Genomic DNA, 21888 nt, shown 5'->3' on the forward strand with positions numbered 1-21888 from the left:
CATCTTTCCAGTGAGTCAAAAGACTACACAAAAAAAGCCATGCAAACACTCAGTACTACTATCATGTTCTGGCACCACCAACAGCCCTAGAATCAGACATTCCTGCTCCAGGAAGACACTTTAAATGGGTTTGCCAAGAGCAGATAAAATACTACTCTCAGCCATCATCTTGAGATTTTGAAATTATTTCCAAATTCATTAGACAGAAGCCAGCATAGCCGTTTATTTCAATAGCAATGCTTTTCGTGTGCATAACACCTTGACAACCTGCACAGGCTGCAAGGCTCAGTGGGAGAGGTACTATAGGAAAAAAAGAATTTATTACTGCTGAATTGTAGAACAAGACAGGATATTGACTTTTAAAAAGATAGTAGATGTATTTCCAACATCCCAAATCTTTCAGCTCTCTGAAGTCTTTAAAATAGTGGCTGAAATATGTTGTTTACACTAGATTCCACTTTGCTTGCACATGTCCCAGATCGAAGGCAACGCGATCATCTCTGAATATTGGTGTCACAGGTATGCCTAAACTCTAGGGAGCACTGCAGCAGCTGTAAACAGTGGCATGTTCTCTTCCCGTTGCCTTGCTAATAAATAGCCCTGCATACCGCAACATCCTCAGGCTACTGCAGCTAAGGAAGAAAGGGGTGCAGCCACTGCAGCTACCACGGACATGAATCACAGACAGCAGAACACAATGTAGTAGGGAAAGGATGCCAAACTCACAGGCTCTGGGATGACGCCGCCTCTCCGAGAGCTGGTTACTCATCTGAGCAGCAGCTATTCCCCTCTTCAAGTTGTTGTGCACCCAGATTACATTCTTGGTGCCTAACAAGCAAAAGCCTATGCTCAAATATAGAGAAGTCCTTTCTTAAACAGAGCTTAGGGACAGCATTACTGAAGTTTGGCCCCGACCACAAGGCACGCTTCAGGTTAACAGTGGTGATACAAGAAAGGACTGAGGACATTGCTCAAAAAGTAGTAAAAGCCTACAAGGACTGGAGCTGAAGGAAGGTCCAAGGGACAACCCCTCTCCTTCACAAGACCAGCACCCTCAGGAGCATTGGCTGTGCTAGTACCTTGATCCCTCTTTGCAAGCAGAAGCCCAAGTGTAGAGAAGTAACAGATTGATTTGGTTTTAACCAATGTAGGGGGTGCAGAAAAGGGAGACTTTCCTCCTTGCATGATCCAGGTTGGGGAGAAGCGCTGGCAAAAGAACCCTGTGGGACTTCAGGTCTATCTAAGGGAGGTAGCCTGTGGACGAGCCTTTGCCTACATGAGAAGTCAGGGTAAGGGACACCCAAATCTACTTCAATCTGCTACTGCTTGAGGGGAAGTTCACTGATACCTGATGGAAAGAAAAGGTAGCCAGAATCTGACCTTGTGCGGATCCCAGATTACAAGAGCACCCCATATGTGGAACATGCCATGTGGCCAAGTCCACATGCACACAGAAAACCTCAAGGAGGCAGAACTTCTAAATTATATTTTGCCTTCAATAGCTTCTCAAATGTATACGGCAACTGAGCAATAACCCCAAATGCATCTAGTTTGCTATTACCACTGCAAAATACCTGCCCTGATACTTCTCCAAAACTCCTAAAGGCATTAATGAAACTGATTCTAGATATGCCTGAAGTTTGTGCACATCCTTCTTGCAAGATGCCCTGAAGCAAAAATACAAAGACAAAAATGAGAACAGGCAAGAGAACGATGCCAGAACATGAGCTCCCAAGTGACTTTCTACCTGCTCTGGGCCTCATGTGTGATGAAGCCAGGCTGCTGCACTGAGCTGTCTGCATCACTCCTAACGTGGTCAACTACTTTTGGGGTAACTAGATTTATCCCTTGGCACTTAAGGCAGAAGGCCACTCCAGAACTCAATTTGATCATAAATGGAATAATCAGGTTGAGTATCTCCTTGTAGTTGCAGTGGAAATACAATTAGAAATCTCGTGTTTATCTGTAGAGCCACCCAAAAAGCATTTTCTATTTGGCATGCAACAGTAACCTGGGAAGACTCAGTCTTTCATCCTGTCAGCTTTGTTTTTTCAATTAACACACTAAACCGTTGCATGTATTAAGACAGGCTAGAAAGACTGAACTATTGTGCTCATAGATAAAAGGGAAAACTAGGACTGTAATTCGGCCATATTTTCATGCTAGATTTGATTGTAACTTACGTGAAACACCCACCAGTTTTCAGGTGACCAGAACGTGGCCTCTGATAGTACTGCATTACTCATCTATTCATCTGACATACCTTTCGGCAAAAGGAAAGCAAAACCCAAGTATTTACACTAACATTCTGAATAAAATGATGCTTGGAACCAAGTGCTTTGTTTTCAATATTGTCCCTTACAGTCCAAAGGCCACTACAGACTGACAAGTTTTTACATGTTGTACCTTGAACTGAGCTTCTGGAGGTCCAGTGATGATAACCATTCTCAGCTTGGCATCTGGTCCTTCAGCAGGGGCAATCTGGAATGGATAAACATAGCTTTTGGTAGCTGTCTTTTGAGGGAATAGTTTAAAGCCACCTCCTCCCCATTTCAGTCTCACATTCTGTTCAAGAGTGAAAAATTATTCGTTACAGCAGCAGCATTACACTTCAGTCACGACGGGTTTGTTCTCTTTAAAGTGCATTAATTAGCTATAATAAAATATGGAGAAATTGGCTAAACCATAAGCAAATTTACTTCTGAAAATTAAAGGCATAGCTACTCATCCACATATGGCAAAATCCCACAAGCCATTTTCATGTGGCTATGCGTGATGTAAGACATCTAGCCTTCAAAAAGACAAGTCTGGTTAATAGACCCAGATTCTCATCCCTACCCACTAACTCAAACAGTCTTTCTAACAAGTTTTGCTCATTAGCAAAAGTTTGCATCCGTCCCCCTGAGAACAGAAGATCACTTTACTGTTGTAACTAATCAGATCCAAAACATTCCTCTATACTGGACAATGAGTTCGCAGTTTCCAAGGGGTTTGTATGTACAGCCATTTATTTGTGTGACCCAAATAAAAATTAAGCTCCACCAGAGCTGAGACAGAGACTCCTGTAGGGTCTTTAGCAGTTCATGTCACCACAGAAGTAAGATTTCTGTGGGTGTTGTTCTCAGACTCCAGTGGCATTAAATAATTCAAACTAGCCTCTGACATTCTGGATGAATCTTTTGTTTATCACAACTGACATTTCCATTGTTGCGTCTAGTATTACATGGCCACTGTTGAATGGGCAATATATTAAACACTACAGGATTTCATCTTAGCTGTTGGCATAGGGATGTTATTCATATTTAACAGCTGTAGTTTATTTCAGACAAATTACCAGTCACCATGCATCATTTTCACTAAAGAATTTTGCTAACCAAAGTTTATATAATTATTCATATTGTACCCTAAGATGGAGAAGACATTACATACTAGTTATCTGGTTTGCATATTTACTTTTCATATGATTTCTGCATTCCAATTGGCTATATCTAAAAATACACATTCATTTTACAGCAGTACATTTATAAGACATGACATTGTGGTAAGGGCAAGCACAGACTAAATCCATTCATTCTTTGGAGCACAAGTATTTTAGAGGGGCAAAATTTCAAGGCACATTTGGAGGCAGCTGACTGCACAGAGCTCAGCCTGCTAATTGCCATTCATGTAAAATGGACATCGTAGTTTGCCTCTCAGTCACCTCATGTTTTCTTTATGACCACCAGCGCCTTAATTGAAATTTTAGGAAAAATATTTTCTATCAAGCCGTTGTTACACCTTACAAGTGTTCGAATGTTCTGGGACATTTCTTGCTTTGCTTTTATCTTCGAATGTCCTGTTCTCAGAAGGTGGAGTAAAACATGGCTGAGGGCTGGGAAAGAAACATGTGCCAACTAACATTTCAATGTCTGAAGGGGCAACCAAGAGATTTTAGTTTGAATTTTGTCTGTCTGCTCTTGGAAGGAGAAGTTATATACATACAAAAAGTATCAAAGTGGTGAATTTTTAACTTCTGAGAGAAATCGTGTTACATTCCTAACCAGAGAACAACCAGTCTTCCACATGCCAAGTCACAAGCTGACAGCTTCATACACCCAAAACCTACAACGCTCATCCCAACTCCTTCAGAGACAGGAAGGGCTACTCTGGAAATAATTTGTAACTAAGGAGATGCCAATGGTTCCCAACAGGTCCCAGCACTGTCATGCAGGGTGGGCAGCAGACAGCCCAGAAATCTCTGCCTGGCTCCTTCGCTGAATAATTCGGTCTGCTGGAGTCCCACACCAAGCCTGCATTACCGAGCAATGACGCCTGGCGCAGGAACACAACCTGAACTTGCCAACAGCCACGCGTGCCTCTGAAGCGATGGGCTGGCCACCACAGCCTTATGCAGAACCCCTGTGTATCTGCAGCTTATTTAGTCTTATTTCATGGCTAACGAGTTTCATCAGATCTACAAAGCTCAGCACGAGCACAAACAAAATGCATGTGGATGTAAAATGTTTTCATCTGTAACAATCTATAGCACAACTCCAAACGAATTCAGTGTCGTGCACAATGCCTTACTTCTTCCCCGCACAAAGTACAATTACTGGAGTTTGGCAAGTTAAAAGTTACTCAGGCAGCACTTCCTCCAACTCTTAGCTAAAAGCACAGATTCCCTGATGATTCACAATTTTTTATTTTGCTCAGAAGTTATGATAAAGGGCAGGTGGTCAACACAAGGGAAGTTCAGAAGTTTTGAATAAGTTGCTGTCGACACATTTAACACTTACTTTCAGGCGAAAGCAAGTGTGCTGCTCCACGTTGTTCAGTCAGATCACAGATGAAGTTGCATTTTTATTTTAATCAATAAGCATACATGCAACTTCCCAATTTAGCAAGCATACCCTATATATGTACAGTTCTGTTAGATTTAATCTTATTTACACACACACACAAAAAAAATCTTTACTTTATTCCTAACTGAAGGAACAAAAGACCAGAGAGACCAGAGCTTTAGCAAACTTTTAACTGAATTTCAATTAATACAGATATGTTAAATGTGTTGGGTAGAAGGGTGCCAGCCAGTAGAGGAAGCCCGAGGCCACTGTTAGCCAGATGTGTGAGAAACATGGGAAACTCCCTTTCCACTAAACTGTCTTCCAAGGACCAACTAAAGAACTAGTCTGGACGGGTTTTTGGAGGTCCAGGTTATTTCACATTTCTCTCTCCACCTAGCAGTACCTTCCATATACCACTTAATCTTTAGATACAAACTATGGGAATGGAGAGAGAAAGAGGAAACGCACATGATATCTCATACCTCCATGCAAGACAGATTTGATGCAGAAAAATCAACAACTCCCACTTCCTTCTATTCTATTTTTTGCCCCTAAAATATGATTATTAGTACTCTACTAATGTAAACCATCTGGGTAGTGTAACAACTATTTAATGTGCTACTCAACAAAGGATGGAGTTGGGCAGCGTGCCAGCGGGCTGACTGGCCAGTAAATGGATCGGCATTCGGCAAACCACACACAACACTCATTCATCAGGGTTCCCCAATTATTTCACTCTGCACACTTCGACGAATGCCTTCCAAGCCAAGCCAACCCTTGCTGGCTTCACCAAGCTCAACTCAGCACAGCCATCTCCTGCCCCTGAACTCCCAACTATTGACAGATCCCTACACCATTAAACAGGCCATGTCTCCTGACCAAAACAAACTGAGATGACGACATTTGCTTCATCTGTGCAGGAAAATGTCACAAATTAACAGCACATAACAAAGCTACACACTGCACTTTTTTCTTTTTCCTTCTTTTTTTAAATTTAGGCCAAAACATTATCTTTACAGCAGAGAATAGCAGAACTATTTACAAGAAAAAAGATCAAGCGTCTAGAGAAGATACTTGTGGTTTTAATGGCATTAGTAGCAGAAGCCTTCTGCAACTGCAACTAGTACTAACCTCTATATACAGCCAAGGAGAATTTCACCAAATTGGCTAAAATTCAAACTTAAGCTTCCTTTAGGTCAACCTCTGCAAACCGTCTTGTTCTTAGCTACACTGAGGTGGTCAACACACAAACAACTGGATGTTAAAGCAGGGTGCCAAGGTAAATGTGATGTTAAAGAACTGACTGACCCCAGGAGCTTGGAGTGCACATGGGTGATTTTAAAACACGAATGCTTCAGCCCGGAGCCATCCGAGCTTGAAAGCTCGGACCAATCCATCTGGAACAGAGCAAAGGCAGCCACGGCAGTAGGAGACTTCACCTGTGCTGCTGTTTTTAGAGGGGGAATTTGCCTCACCAATTTTCACTTTACCAAAAGCAAGAAAAAAGCCTTTAAGCAGCGCATCATTAAGACTTAAGTCTGTTTCTAAGAAATCGAGACCACCAAAGTAGTTTTCTTTGCAGCTTATATTTCACACCTCAGGAGACGTTTGAAAACATGCTTCTAATTATCTTGTCTCAAGGAAGATTAAAAGATGATTTATAAACAAATGTACCATTTATCACATCACATTCTAAGCACAGAGTGGGGGAGGACATTCACGAAAACATGGCTTGTGCAAACTTGCTGGAAGCGTCATGTAGAATAGAGAGAAAGTTAGTCAGTGTAATAATACCTTAATAGATGCGCCTGCAAAACGAGAAAGTTGTTTGATGTGCTGTCCCTGCTTGCCAATAATAGCTCCAACTGCCAAGGCTGGGATGAACAGATGAACAGTCTCAGACTCGGGCTGTTGCTGTGGGGAAGAAGGAAATATGCGGTGAATGTTTTTGAACATTACGAATCAGACTGACAGGAAAAGGGGTAGGGAACAGGCATGCATGGAAATGAGGGGGAAATCTTATGATGCCCTGTGATGTCTGAATATTAAGGGTCTGGCTTTTTCTGGGAAACACAAAATTCACAAAACATGAGAGAACAGTTTGAGCCAAAAGAGGATTCTTTCATAAAACAGTTGCAATTTTAATATTTAGAGTTTTAAAAAACGATCGAGGTGTTGCTTCTTCGCGAGGCTTTCATTCTTACCTGTCACTGCCTGGTTGCTCTTCCACATGCAGGACTCTGTAGATGAGGCTGCTACAAGTGGAGGGGCTACAGCCTGAGCAAGCAAACTCTTTCTAGTTTTCTAGTAATTTTTTTTAATTTTAGATTGTGCTGAGAGCGGCACAAAAAGCCTCAGAGTTACATATATGCTACAATTTCCTTTGTGTGGGAGTGATCTGGAACGATATCCAGCTTGAAAACTGCCAGCGATTCCTCCTGTGTAACATTATGCAACAGTTGGAGCCTTGGCAGCAGGCCTCAAGCAGGCTAGTAAATTAAACGCCAGATCAGGCGTTTTTAAAAGCCAGAGGACCCTAACGTTGTGCCCACTGGATATCAGTCACCACTGCAGTTCCCCATTGCTTTCAGCCAGACGTCCCAGCTGGAGAACACAACACAGTACTTGAGATACTCTCTACGTGCTGCATAGTGGTGATTGAACTGCAGGGTTACATATGCCATGATAAACCTATAACTATTTTCTCAGCCTCAGGAGAGTTTGCATAGGAGTAACGGAGCACCGAGTACCCGCTGCGCTGCCATACCATTAATCCATCCACTTACATCGGGGTTACTTCTCAAAAGCATTTCACACAAGCCCTTCTTTGAATTAGGAGGTATTTAAGACCCTCCCTTTTAAAGCATTTCTTCCCTCTATGTAGCCCTCTAAAGCATTTTCAAAATTTGTTTCATTCATCCTCAGCAAGACAAAGCCATCAAGCCTTTTTCCCCACAGGGGTATTTGAAGGCAACACAGCCATCCTCATCCTCGCTTTCGTGATGCCCACCATGCAGACCTGCCCGAGCACCAGCGAGCAGAGAACGGGGGACAAACCGTGCTCGTTTAGCTTTCCTCACTTGTATATTTTGGTAGAGATACAGGCCTACATACAAATGCTCAAAGCAGCCTTTTCTGCGATATTTTCAGAAAAAAAATATGCTATATGCAACACAAAGCTAAAAGCAGCTACAATCCTAAAATAAGCTTTTTTTTTTTAAATTTCAGTAACTTCTTTCAAGGGGAAGCAAAGTCCCATTTCATTAACCATAAACAAATCAGAACAAAATGCTTGTTTCCAAGTTTTACCACTTTATTTTTGGTAAACACAAGTCAACTGCAACCTCAGGGGAAACAAATTCCAGGCACGGCTCCATGTACCAGGTGAAGAAACCCCAAAATAGGATATTGAGAATAGAAACACATTCTGCCAGTCGCTTTAGGTGATCGCAACAGTTACACAATTTCCCCTGTGTTTTCACACGTACAAGGCATCAGGATTCACAGTCAGGGTATGTTGATTCAAGCCCAAGTTTTCCCCGGACATAGGTTGGAGCCCTCCACACCCAGCCTCCCCACTCCCCTGCGTGCTTAGTGGCCAGCAGGATTGGAGATCCAGATGATTTTTAATGCAGGCAGTGGATCCCTGACCTGAATAACCAGAGAGCCACACAAGCGGCAGTCCTGGAACAAGGGAGGAAGCAACAACAATTAGGTCAGGGCACAGAAAAAGGTGGGAACACCCCTTTTAATCTGCTTACAAATCAGTTTAAAACGATCTCAAAACTACGCCCTGAAACTACATGTTTGTAATGAAAAATACCAGTCACTTCAGTATATATGTTAAACCGCTTTCCAGCGGATTACTCATTTTCTCCTCTTATTATTACAAACATCCTGTGAGTGTACTCATAGTAAGTCCTTTTACATGTTCATCATGAATACAGCTAGATTTCCAGTAATTTGGAAATGCTACTGTAGGTACTTAGTTGATCTCACTTTGGAAAACTGTTTCTGAATGGATACAAATTCACGAGGCATTTGTGGGTTTTTTTTCTGGTTTTGTTGCAAGGACCCATACTAACTGCACTGGGTGTAGAGGCAACTTCTCTTTCCAATCCAGGTGCAGACAGCTTAGCCACCCCTTGCTCGCTCATCACCTTGACTCCTACCTTCCATTGTTGACACATGCTCCAGATCCTGCAAGAGTCCGCTGCCAAAGTTTTCTCTCCCACATGCAACTCCAGCCACCTTCTTCCAGCTAAATGTTGAGCTGGTGCACACAAACTTTCCACCTAATTCCTACAGCACTGCTACAAATCAAATAGCTTGACTTCAAGAATTTACACAGCTTCTACCTAAATCCACCTCCAGACACATTTCTCTACCATAGAAACAAATCAAACTTCATTACTTTTGTTTGCAGATATTTCCTGCCTTCCCTCTGTTGCCCATCTGCCTGCAGCTAAGTCTTCCCCTCTTCTTCCCAAAGCTCGATTTCCAGCTACTTGCTTGGCTAGATTCAATTCACCACTGAAATTCCTTTCTGCTGTCTCACCCCTAAACATGAAACATGGGCAGCAAAGGCAATGAAAGACAGAAGATGTACATGTGTCTTTCCAACTGTACAGTCAGCTCACTGTAGTTCTCCCCTTCCTCATCATTTCGACTTATTGATACATTTCAACTTCATTATTTCCTAAAAGACTTTTTTATTATTTTAGCGTGAGTGAGTGAGGTTCTTTAATATTAAACTTCCATTTTGGTGTAATAGTTATATATGTTTACTAAGGAACAGTGGAGAATCTGTTGATACTGAACTGTTTATACATTGTAATTTTTCGAATTCTGGTCTGCAGGAGCACATTGGCACATATGTATAACCAAATTCATCTCCAGTACAACATCATGCAGGATGTAAAGAAATTATGTCCATTTCCTTACCCACACCGATTTTTAACCACTCAAAAACCATACTGTTTGATTTGTTTTAAAGTACGAACATCAAACACAACAGCTCTTTCTTCTGGCAGAAATGAAGTCTAGCTAAGACTTTCAAGAGAGTATCAAAATGTCAAGTTTAATTTATTATCTGTCCACCTCCTTAGCCACAATAATTTTAAAATCCTTTTGTATTTACTGGAAGACTGTCCTCCAAGAGAAACACATCAAAATGTAGTGCAATGACTACACCACCCATCAATCTTACAGATGCTTCTGAGGATCTTAGGATGGAAGAAAATCAACTATAATTTAATCTTCCCCATGTCATGCCACATAAGTCATAGAGCTTTCCAGGAACTTCTAGCACGAGTTATATCAGAAATAGATTCCTAGATCTTAAACATATGTTAGAAGCACTAAATTTAGGAAACTAATTTCCCACTGTGTGGAATCTGAGCTTCAACGTTCACTCCCTTAACAAGGCCAAGTTTGCTTAAACATATACTTAAAATTTTAAAACTAAAATATATATGTGTATATATATCTTGGAGAATATCTGTCTGTATTGACTTTAGAAAGCATCCTGTAGTTTGTTTTTTCCTTCATAATTTTAAGGGTCTTAATGGTATAGTTATAAATTTAAATAGTTTTCAGGTTTTCAGTCTAAATGTTAAAGTGAGGGCATTCATTACTGAAGGTATAAAGTTCATTAAGTCATGGAATTAGTCATCAACTAATTTTTTACAACAGTAAGGTCTGCTCTACATGGAGAATTCTGTGCAATTTTCTGCTCTTCCCCATTCACATTATTTTCCTCCCACATAAAATAGTTTGTTCAAGACCGGCCCAGCCCTGGGAATTGACAGAAACGTGGAAAAAAAAAAATCTTTTAAAATAGTAACCTAGGTTTTCCAAGACGTACAGACCATACATTCACCCTAATGCGTGAGTAACTGTCTCACAGGTCTGTGATGCACAGACCACCTCTTCTCCCCTGGCAATATTTGTGGGATGGGTTTACGACTAGTCCACCCTAACCTTGAACAGGTTCGAACGGTATAAAGCAAGCTCGATACTCTTCCAGACAGTGGGGTGGGAAGCCTGAATACACTTGAGGAATACAGCTTTGGGGAGAGAAGTTTCTGCTTCACATAGCTGTGGCACAGTTAGTCACCACCAAGTTGTTTACTCAGATCAAGAGCTTCTCTTCTTAGAATTAAAAAAGCATTAAAAAAAAAAAGAAAGAAAAAAGAGTACTCCAGAAACCAAGATTCAGAAACCGAGATTTCTCAGTTCTAAAAAACAGATTCTTGAAGAGCATGCTGACCAGAAACAATTAATTCAGTTCATAAACTCTGATAATACTTGCTTTGTTTCTACAAAAATCAGTATGCTTTAAACACAAAACAGGCTTGATAAGTTTTCATCTATATCCAGCACATTTAACTAATGAAAACAATTTTAAATGCTGGTTTTGTTCATTAATTGGATTCCAATTTCCATCCAAATGTAGCCTGATGAAAATCAGAAGTTAAAAATTAATCAAGCAAATAACAAAAGCACCATTCATCATTTTTTAACAGAAAATGGAAAAATATATTAACCAAAGCAAATAGCAAACTGCATACTTGTTTAAATAGAAAGATATATTCACTATATTAGCAAAGGGTAGCTATGGTGGTACAGACTACACTAAAGCTTTCAGAAAGGTAACTAAAGTACAGATGTAAAACTTGATAAGTCAACTTAAATCAGATTTCCTGCTTGCTCATGTAAGTCATGATTGAAAACAGTGATCTAACACAGAGATGTAAATTAATCTACCTCGTTGGATGAAACTAAGCAACTACTTCTGCACACCAGTAGCTCTAATGTTTTAAGACTAGTCCAACTCTTTTTCCTGTAACAGCTTGGATACACCTTCTTCCATACCTCCTGCAAGTCCCTGAACGCCAGCCATCTGTCCCCAGCCTAAGAGCCCACACCAACTATTTATTTTTAAAATTAAGTAAATAAATTAAATTCCCACCATCTCCATCCCAGATCTAGCCTAATTTGTTCCTAAATCTTGTAACCTCTGGCTGCTTCCCCATGATACTGGGCTTGCCTGGAGCCCCTGCACTGCAGGTACCATCATGATGGTCCCCCTCTCTCCAACCAGACTCTGCAGTCCTACAGAAGATTGTCCCAGGAAAATCGCTTCTCTGCTGCCATCCTGACCATGTTATAGTTTACTCTTAGCAAACTGGCTTAGCAGAGCAGTCATTTCTTAGTTCCCAAAGCCTCAGCTGGAGTAAGGCTCTTCCCCTCCTTGGGATATTACACCATGCCCTACAGCATGAGGGCTACTTCTCCACACCAGAGCTAGAAGGTAAGGACTCCCAGCCAAGAAAATTTGCAGATTCACTCTTCTTTCCGCAACTCTTGCTTGCAGAGTTAGAAAGATCTGTAGAGCCCAACAGGTTGCCCTTGGGATAAGCTTAACTGTAACACTTCTGCCAAAGCCTGGTGCATCAGTCCTACAAACCGCCCAAAATCGCACACAAGGAGAGCTTTCCCCTTACCTGATAGATCATCAGAAGGAAAAGCATTCCTCCTCATCTCACACTTGCATGACAGCCAAAGCCTGACCAGGCAAGGTCGTAGGTAAAAAAAGTAGGTCCCAAACCACTATAGTTGGAGGAGTGGACATTGTATTTGGAGAATGGCATTTTTAAAAACAAAACAAGAAAAAACGAACACACACACAAAAACAAAGCCACAAAAAACCCAAACACCACCAAAAAAAAGTTTTGTCTCCTCTGTTCTTCCTGAAGATAAAGTCCCCTTCTCTTGCTTTCGGCTGATGCTGCTGCTAGGTCAGTCCACAGCTCCCTCAGTCAGCATGAGCGCATGATCCCACCCACTGCAGGGCTAGTAAGGGGACATGTTTGTTATTTATGCCCCTAGTGTTAACTTGAGCATTAATGTCAGTCTTTGTCTGCAAGCCTGCCAACAGTACACTTTTTTTTCCAGTCATGTTTTTAAGTGTCTCCATAGACCCCTTGCTCCATCAAATGTACGTGGTTGGTAAATTCATGGCAACACTTGGGATAAGGTTGTAAATCTTTAAAAATATTGTACCCACTGAAGTAAATAGGATTTTGTGCCAGACATCAATGGGAGCAGAATCAGATCTTTTCTGGTTTCTAAGCTCATTATGCATCTCTGGTGTATGTTTTCATTTACTCTAAACGCATTGCAAATGAATTACCTTAGGATAAGACCTTTATTTTAAGTCACAAAGTCACGTTATCCATTTCTAGCCAGTTCTTTTAGCTGTGAGGGAAATAATTAAAAACTATTTTAAGACTGTATGGAACAGCCTCAGCCAATGTTTGGCTACCATCTAGCCTAGCGGGTTATTGGTGGCTTTTTTTGTTTTTAAATAGTAAACAAATCCACTTTGTAAAGTAAAAAAATACAACCAGTAGATGACTGCAATGAAGAGTACTCTCTTGCCATTTTCCATCTTCCCAACTGCCATGATCACCATCACCAAGGCAAGGCAAATTTACAGATTACTCACTTGGTCTTCAGAACACCCCAAGCTTTGTCAGGAAGTGAGGTATCATTTTATTCAAACCCTCTACCAGACCCAAAGCCAAAATTTAAACCATGTTTTTGCAACGCACTGTGAAGAATTATACTGGCCTACAGCTATACTAAATGGTCTTATTTACTTAGTAATAAAAACTTGCAGCAAGGGGAAACCAACATTAAGCCAAGTGTTCTTGCAGACATTCCAGTAGGATTCAATGCATTAATAAAAAGTCAGCTTTTGACACCAGTGAAAGAAATCCTAGTGTGTTCGTTTTCCAGTACTAACGCTAAAAGTTTAAGCCTTTGTTGGAAACAAGAGACTCATTAAGGAAAACTTATTTAAAGTCTTGCTAGATAGGTCTAAAGAGATCCACAGTTTTACAACATCCTTTCAAATATCTCTTGGGTCACCATCTTGTACATCAGCTAAGGTGTTGCTGCCAGTGTGGGTTAACAAACTGAAGTGTGAGCTCCCCCCACCCCTCTTACCCTTTTCAGGTTTGTTTAGAACAGACTTAAGCCCGTGCTGCGAGTCTAAAACCTTCTGCCATATTCACTACCTGAAAAGCCAGGACTACACTCAGAAGGCAACGGACAGTTCTTCACTGCCAAATTCAGCCAGTCAAGACCTAGCAAAACAGAATTTAAAAGAAGCAATGTGTATTTTTAACTTTGCTCTGGACACCCTGAAGCATCACCCATTTTCCCATGCACAAACTGTACTGCCACCATCCACCAAGGGCTTCATCTTCACACAAACCCCAGATTGATGTGAGAAGCAGGAGTGGTGGGAAGGATTTCCAAGTACAACAAGGAACTCCCTCACAGCATGTTCAACATCATGCTTGCAGCAACCTTTTCCCAGTGTGGCCGAGAGCTCCCCACACTACCTTCCTCCACCATCCAGGTCTCTGGGCTGGAAACCTGCTGTGTTCAGGGCAGAGCTGTCTCCCCTTTACCCTGCAAGCATTACTGCTGCATCATGTAAGAAACACTCGTGTCTCCACACGAACCAAGAGCATGGCCCTTTCCGAGGCAATCAGCCCACAGCAAGGCCATGCAGCTCTACCTCTCCCTGCTCTGGGTGTCCTGAACAGCCAGAAATTGTGCCACATGGGTGGGAGCCCTCTGTCCAGCTAACTGAGCTGGTCCTCTCCTCTTGGTTGAAAACCCAAGCAAAAACCCCTGTCTGCATTTCCAATTTGGGGACTACCACATTTCAACACCTGAAACTCAAACACAGCTGGTTATTATACAATGGTCAGTACCTTAAGTGAGATGCTACTAAAATCATCTCACTTAGTACTACTCACTCCATTTCTTGGCTCTCAACTTTAGTACTTTTCATCACCATCGTCTTCTACCTGGCAAGCCATGGGGATCTCCTCAGACTACTAGAAGTCACTAACAGGACCGCACCTATCAGAAGCGTTTCCAACATGAAAACCTAGCCAGGAATGAGGGGGTAGAAATCACAGAAGCAGAGAAGGAACATTTTCTGGCAGGCTGGTTATAAGGCATTTCACAAGCAGGAACAGGTCTGACATATTTCTGAATATGGCATGAACTTTTTGTTTTTGCAAAATCTGATTGGCCACAATGCCAAAAAAAGCAATCTGCCACCTTTTATTCTGAACAGACAGCCAAAAGCAGAAATCAACATAAGGAACAGATTGTGAAACTACGTAAGCAGGAATTTTGCTGGTCATTCACAAGCAGCAAACATAGGTATTTGGTGCTGCAACACTGCATGACCACCAAAACAAAACACTTTCACTTCAAAAATCATGGCTGTGACACACCAGCCACATGGGTACTCCAGACTCCTAGAAGCTGCCCGTGAAATCTGTGGCTTTGAAAGATACAGGTACTCATCTGCTCTGGTTTACAAAGACACTCGTTCTCAGATTCCTTGGCAGCTGCAAGAAAAAACAGGTTGTGAAAACACAGAAAGGTCACTTATTTTTCCATTATGTTTAATGAACAAACAAACCAGAGATGGAGCCAGCTACACCAGAATGAGGACTTGACCTATTTTTGTTTCTGGCCTGAAGGAGCTCAGTGCACTGTAGGAACAAAATATTATTTGGTACCCTAAGGAATTAAATTTCCCATTTAGTTTAACATTCAGAAGATGCTGAGCCTGGTACTTAGAGCTTGAGAGTCTGAAATGTTCAAGGGAACACTGATTAAGTCTTCTTTCCACAACAAGAATCTGTGAGCAGGGGACCAGCAGGGGACCAACACAAATTCTTATTCTCTTGTCCCAAAGAACTACAAGTATTCAAACCTGCAGTGAGGAAGAAGCCATTTTTATTTTAGAAAGCACACGTTACTAGTTAGTGAGGCTACTTGCATTATGACAACCTCAGAACCGTAAAAAGAGCCATTAAGAATGACTGGAGACTTCAACACTTCAGAAAAAAATACCAACTGTTAACTTGCCAGATCTTTGTACATCATACAGTGCCAACTGCATTTTTGCTTCCCTCACTGGGGGCCAGTCTATCTCCAGAGGCAGAACAGTTTCTGATTACTCCGGACATGGGTCCCTGCCAACACAGCATGGTAGGAGCAGGAGACTTCAAGGTGGTGGGACGACCGAGATTTTCTCCACAGGGCAAAACAATCCCACAATGTTATTCACCATGGAGCAAATTTCTTAGTTGTCAAAAATGCATCATTTAAGAATTTAAGAAACTAAGCAGCAGAAAAGGTGTCTGTAAGGCACTGAGGTTACAATCTTCAAAAGAAGTCTAATTAGCTGGTAGTGGTTTTTTCAGACAATTTGTCCTATAGTGCCCTCCTCAAGATTGTGTCTGCTGCACATGTATGGTTTTCATTTCACTGATGTAAAACCATTTTATAAAGACACCGCCAAATCCTTATTCATTCCCCAAACCACATCCTCTTTTGGCTGTAGCACAGCTCCTCACAAAACCATCTACTGCTTAACAAACTAGCCAAATTAGGGCAAAGCCACTTACGACTACACACATTATGGATGTACGTTTAACACTACTACCCCTGGGTAGTTTAGATGTAACAGTTGCACGAGCTAATCCTATCAAACCCAGCCATCCAAAGGAGCCCAACTCCACCAAGTAAGAGTCAAAGTACCTGGAAACATAGGACAGTTTTTCCTCTTCCTTGGCTCTCATCTATGCTCAGGGCATCAAATGAAGGCCCTCAATGAAGCAATTTTTCATTTTAAATTACTTTTCTTTCCTGCCAAAAGCATAATACAGTTATTTCTTCTCTCACATCTATGCGATACAGAAGATCTCTTCTTTACTATTATTAGGAAAATTACTGGAGAATAAAGGAGGAATCTCTCTCTTGACCACAGCATCTTCTAAGGAGAAAGTTTTCCATTCGCATGTTCCTCACCTGCAACAAAAAGCTTCAAGAGACGGCAAAAAGAATAAAGGAAAGCAACCTATCAGCCTAGCTGTACAAGACTTTTTTGTCATCAGAAAAAGGTGGTTTGATTTTGTAGTTTTGTTTACTGTAGGAAACTACCTTTTTTTTTTTTCTCCTTCCTAGAAGTCTCTATACATATCACATAACCTGAAAATTAACTGTGAGGTCAAAGGAAAGGTTAGGAAGAGTGCATTTTGAGGGTAGAGCTTCAAGAAGCTACAACGGGTGTGCAAAAAGACCAGTAGAGAAAGCAGTCCTACTGCAAGCAGAGGAGCATCTCTTCTGCTCCGGAAAGGTAGCTAAGGTGAAGTTGAGCTGTCTCTTACAGGACCTTACAGATGCAGGAGAGCAGCTGGTGTGAACTCCTCTTGTGGAGGAAAGTTGCCTACTTCTCACCTTCCTGTACGTTTGAATACATCCGCCATGTAACAGGCAAGGACCCTTTAACAGGTGAATTACTTCTACCACCCTGTTTCAGGATGTTCAAGGGCAGGATGAACCCTCTACAGGTTAGTTGTCCTTCTCCCATGCCCTTGTGATGCCAACTTTCAGACCCAAAAGCTACAAGAGACACGCAGTCAGATGTACAATTAAACACGCAAAGTTTCAATTATAAAAAGAAGGGTGCAACCTGCTTAAACCCAGTAGATGAGCTAAGTGTATTTAATTGCATGACTGTACACAGGTGAACTCTAAGACACATAATTTTTGTCTGTTTAGAGCTTTAAAATCTTCAGTGTTGCAGCAGAACAAACTTTTATTCTTGAGATGCAAGCATGTGCATATTCTCCCCAAAGTTCAGAAGACAGAAGCAAAAACTTCATCAAGACGGCTTTGAGCAGTACAACTCTACATCTGAAGCAGTTTAGCTGGGACACGCTACTACAAAAAGTGTTTTAAAAAGTATCTTGTGGAGAACATAAGCATGGGGCATATTCACTTTTACAGAATCTTACTCTCCTCCTCATACGAATTCCAATTCTTTGTGCAGGTGTTCAGCTCATGACATTCATTACGAGTGACGATGAGCAGAGTAATGAAACTATTAGCAATTGTGTCAGAACTGCAATGCACAGAAGCATTTAAGTGCAGAATTAAGGAGAAAGATTTAAGGGTAGACAAAAAGTGGTGGTTCTCCAGACCCAAAAGCAGCTGGACAAGACATCAACTACAAACAGGCACAGAAAGGCTACTGGTCCTTAATATGGTCACACAAGGGCACACATTCATCAAAAAAAACCCAAAAACTTTTGTCACCGGGATCATAAGAATAAAATCATGCCCATTTGACAGCAACAAGAATTTTTAACTCCTAACATTCTTAACCGAGACATTCCTTAAGTCCTTTAAGTCCCACTTCATCCTCAAACCTTAAAACATTTCAATGATTCCCACACGTTCCAATTTACCCATCTTTTTGGAGGACAGAGAAAAGTACATAGATAATGGATTTTTGCAAAAACAGACAGTAAAATTCAGGAATCAAAACACAATATGCAATTCCATTGCATCCCTTTTAAACAGCTACACAAAATGAGTGCTTTTATCAGGTAGACAGAGCTTGGACTTTGCAAATAAATTATAAAGTCGCAGTACTAAAAATTGTTGCTAGTGATAGATAAATATATAAAAAAGAGAATTGTTGTCCTGCACTAGATGTGGTGCTCAGATGCCATTAGCCACATGCAGCAGACACGTGTGCTTATAACTGTAAACAGGCATACACCAAGGACAGCCTGTGCCTTCCTGTATGGACTCTACTGCCAGGACAAAGTGTAAAGCAACAACCAGCTTCTTAGTGAGACAGAAACTGCATCTCATTTGATTAAATTAGATGAGGCTCTACGCAATAAGACTTTGGTGTTCTCCACCATGGTTCACACCATTGTTCTCATGGTTAACATCATTGTTCTCCTGAATGTGACCCAGTCCAAGCAGCTAAATGCAAACCAGTGTTTGATAACACGGCCATCTCCTAATTTTGTGACAGCAGACTATTCCTGAAGCAGTTGCGGAACAGTGTTTATGCTCTTGCCAAATACACCTTAAAGTTTTGCGTGAAGAGGAAGAGGATGAAGCATCACAAAGCTCACGTTAACACAGCTAAACCTATCAAATTACTCAGTCCCAAACTCCTGAATACTCAGTTTTAGGAATACTTGGCTATGGCTGTATATATGGGTGTTCAGACCTGTCACTTTAAGCTCTGGCAACGTAACAAAATCCTAGATCTGTTTACTAAGCAGATTTTTCTCTTTCCACCCATATAAAATAGCAGCCTCAGGAATGTGACAGACACTTGTTTCAATAATTAAGATGACACCTCAGTTTCTTTGGGAACACAAGGTCACAGCAACACCTTGTCACTAAAAAATAGTACATATGAAGGATCAACTCCCTACGGAAACTCTTCTGCAAATGCCCAAAGCTTACCCACCTACATCTTCTGACTCAAGGGAGAACCACTTCTGAGTCCATCCACACAACAGGGTGAAGAAAGGGTCCATACGTTCAAAGATATTCCGACAAAAGCTTCATAACCCTCAGGCACATCATATCAGGGTCCCAAGGCTCACTATATGGTTTATAAGCACATATTCACAAAAGGACTTCAATGACATTAGATGCCAAGAGGCCTCTGATGATGGTGTAGCTGAAATTGCTGAGGAACACACTTTTGCTCAGTCAAACAAACAGGAGACAGCAAAGAGCCACCTATGTCCAGTCCTGAGCAGAAGGCAAAATTTGCACTGATAAAAATAAGCAAGACAGCAGCAGGATACACTTATACCCTGATGCCAGCAGTGTTTTCAGAAAGGATTTTCAGCTGCCTGAAAGGGATATCCTCAATGCCAGCTAACCAGTACTCCCAAGTGTACAACATCATCCATGCAAAACAACCTAAAGGGACTTGGCCTGCCCAAACGGTTTTACCAAAAACAAGGAACTTGGGAACGAATAGCACATAGGTAAATGGACATAAAGCCTCCCTGTGATTTCTTCGCTAATGCTTTTTGTAAGGCCTTCCTTCCCTGAAGCCTCTTTTACTCAGACTTTTATCATATTTCTTAAATCCCTTATGAGTTCTCCTAGATCCCCCTTCTGTGGTTACCTTTAGCCTTTCAAATTGTTTCCATTTCTTTTTCAAAATATAGCCAGCCCTTTTCTTTTGTTCTTTCTGCTTCTACATGCCCCAATACCCTACTTAATCAGTGCCTTAAAAATTGTTCTACTAGAGAAAAAAAACAAGTATTTGAGGAGAGGACTAAAACTCAGAAATTACAGAAACTAAACTTCATGCACAAACAGGATTTTAAAGTCTTTTAAAAAATTAAAAATGGAAACTTTGTTTGCTGGAAAACTGCATCCATTAAAAGATAAACACATGCTTTTCCTTGTTTTCCCCTCCCCAGAGAGGAACAGCTACTCCAAGTAATCTGAGGGGCTGACTTGCCTGAAGCCCCCATAACCACCTGCTCTTTTGCAGATAAGGTCACACATAAGTCAGAAAATATGATATAGTTTCAATTGTTCATGTATTTGTTTCAGGAGCCCTTAGTTTCAGGTTCAGGGACTGTCTTGGTACCACCCCCAACCTCCACAAAAGCCATCAGAGTTTATCCTCTGAATCTGTGAGTTTATCCCTTTTTTTTTTTTTTTGCACGTTATCTCATCATACATCTAGAACAAGAGCTTATTCCGAGGACTGAGCAAACAGCATGAACAGGAGCAAGAGATAGTTCAGGCAACGTGGTTCTTCCAGCTGCAAAGTTCCCACACTTTTACACAATGACACTTGTTTCTTGATGCCTTTTTCCATATGTTGCCACTACCCTACTTCCAGAAACCTGGAAACTGCCAGGCCAAAAAAGGTGCATCTAGGTGTGAGAAACGTGCACTGGCAACAGAGGGACAGACATGAATAAGATTGAAATCACTAAATTCAGCACCGTTTATGTGCATGTTTAAAGCAAAGGCAAGAAAGAACCACAACAAAAGGAAAAAGTGGGAAAGAAATTAAAAATAAAGCAAGCAAGGAACAGAACTGTAGGCTTACAGTTAAATGCAACAATATCAGGAATAGCAAGGTAGTCTGCAAATCTGGAGTAAAAAAAAAGAAAAGACTACACTTTTCATACACTAAAGAAAGTTACATACTGTTAACAAATCACTTCTAGTTTCTCTTAAAAAAGAAGAAATAAATTGAGGCAATCCATTACCAGAGATGGCATTTTATCCAATACAATGAAGTAGAAAGCTGTATCTTTTTAGTTTAGTCTCCACTCTAATCAAAGCGCAGACGCTCTGGGGGCAGGGCGGGAGGAAGAGATTTTGTTTGTCATAAACAGAGGCACTGCTATTAGCAGTAAAATAACTGAGTATAAACGTATTTCCGTTGTAGTTTTCATTGGAGCACTTTTTCCTGATAAAGCCACTATTCTACTCAATATAGTTTATAATACATTCGTAACGCCCAAGTTGTTCATTCCCACAAACAATGCTAGGAGTGTGGAATTTTTCCTGTTCTGTACAGTGACATTTTCTTGGCTTCTTCCTCTGGGAAAAATATTTAGGCAACAACTTCCGTTTAGTGCAATATATATAGACACACTTGAGTTATTTGATAAAGTTCAGTGTGCTGCATTTTGACTTTTCTAGTTCACGAAGAGTCTCCCAGACTCAACGCCCTAGATGTTACTGTTGAGCAAAGAGGAGGGCACAGTCAGCCCCGCCAGAGTTCGTAAAGCTCTGTCATCCACTTATTTGAGTTCATTTTGAAAATTCATCTCCCATTGAGTTGCTAACAATAACCACCACCACAAACAGGGAACAGAGATGAAAGATCACCTTCTCTGTGTAATGAGGCTGTCTTTTCTTGACTATCGGAGCACCATCTCTTTCTAGAAAGACTCTGGAGCCTTCTGATACAACAAGTTATTGTCCGCTCCATAGCGGACAACCTCATTTATGATTACTAATCAGCACTGGATTTGAATAAGATTCTGTTGAACTTTTTCACATATTTCTTAGAGAGCAATGTGGCAAGTAAATCACAGCTTTCTCGAGATCAGTCTATGTCATTTAAATCCTGTATATTTAGCAATATTGCATTTCA

At 41.1% G+C, this 21888-nt stretch overlaps 1 protein-coding gene across 2 annotated transcripts in view; it reads right to left on the minus strand.

Annotated features, from left to right (window-relative positions):
* IGF2BP3 (insulin like growth factor 2 mRNA binding protein 3) overlaps positions 1-21888 on the minus strand; it is a 114249-nt gene that overhangs the window by 4114 nt on the left and 88247 nt on the right. For both annotated transcript variants that reach the window (XM_074574847.1, XM_074574846.1), the window contains 2 exons: positions 6618-6737; positions 2407-2481 (listed from right to left, as the gene is read on the minus strand). In XM_074574847.1, coding sequence (XP_074430948.1) covers positions 2407-2481; positions 6618-6737 — 195 coding nt within the window. The remainder of the gene's footprint in view (positions 1-2406; positions 2482-6617; positions 6738-21888) is intronic.

This window comes from Larus michahellis, chromosome 2 (genome assembly GCF_964199755.1).
Source record: "Larus michahellis chromosome 2, bLarMic1.1, whole genome shotgun sequence".
NCBI classification, from domain to species: Eukaryota; Metazoa; Chordata; class Aves; order Charadriiformes; family Laridae; genus Larus; species Larus michahellis.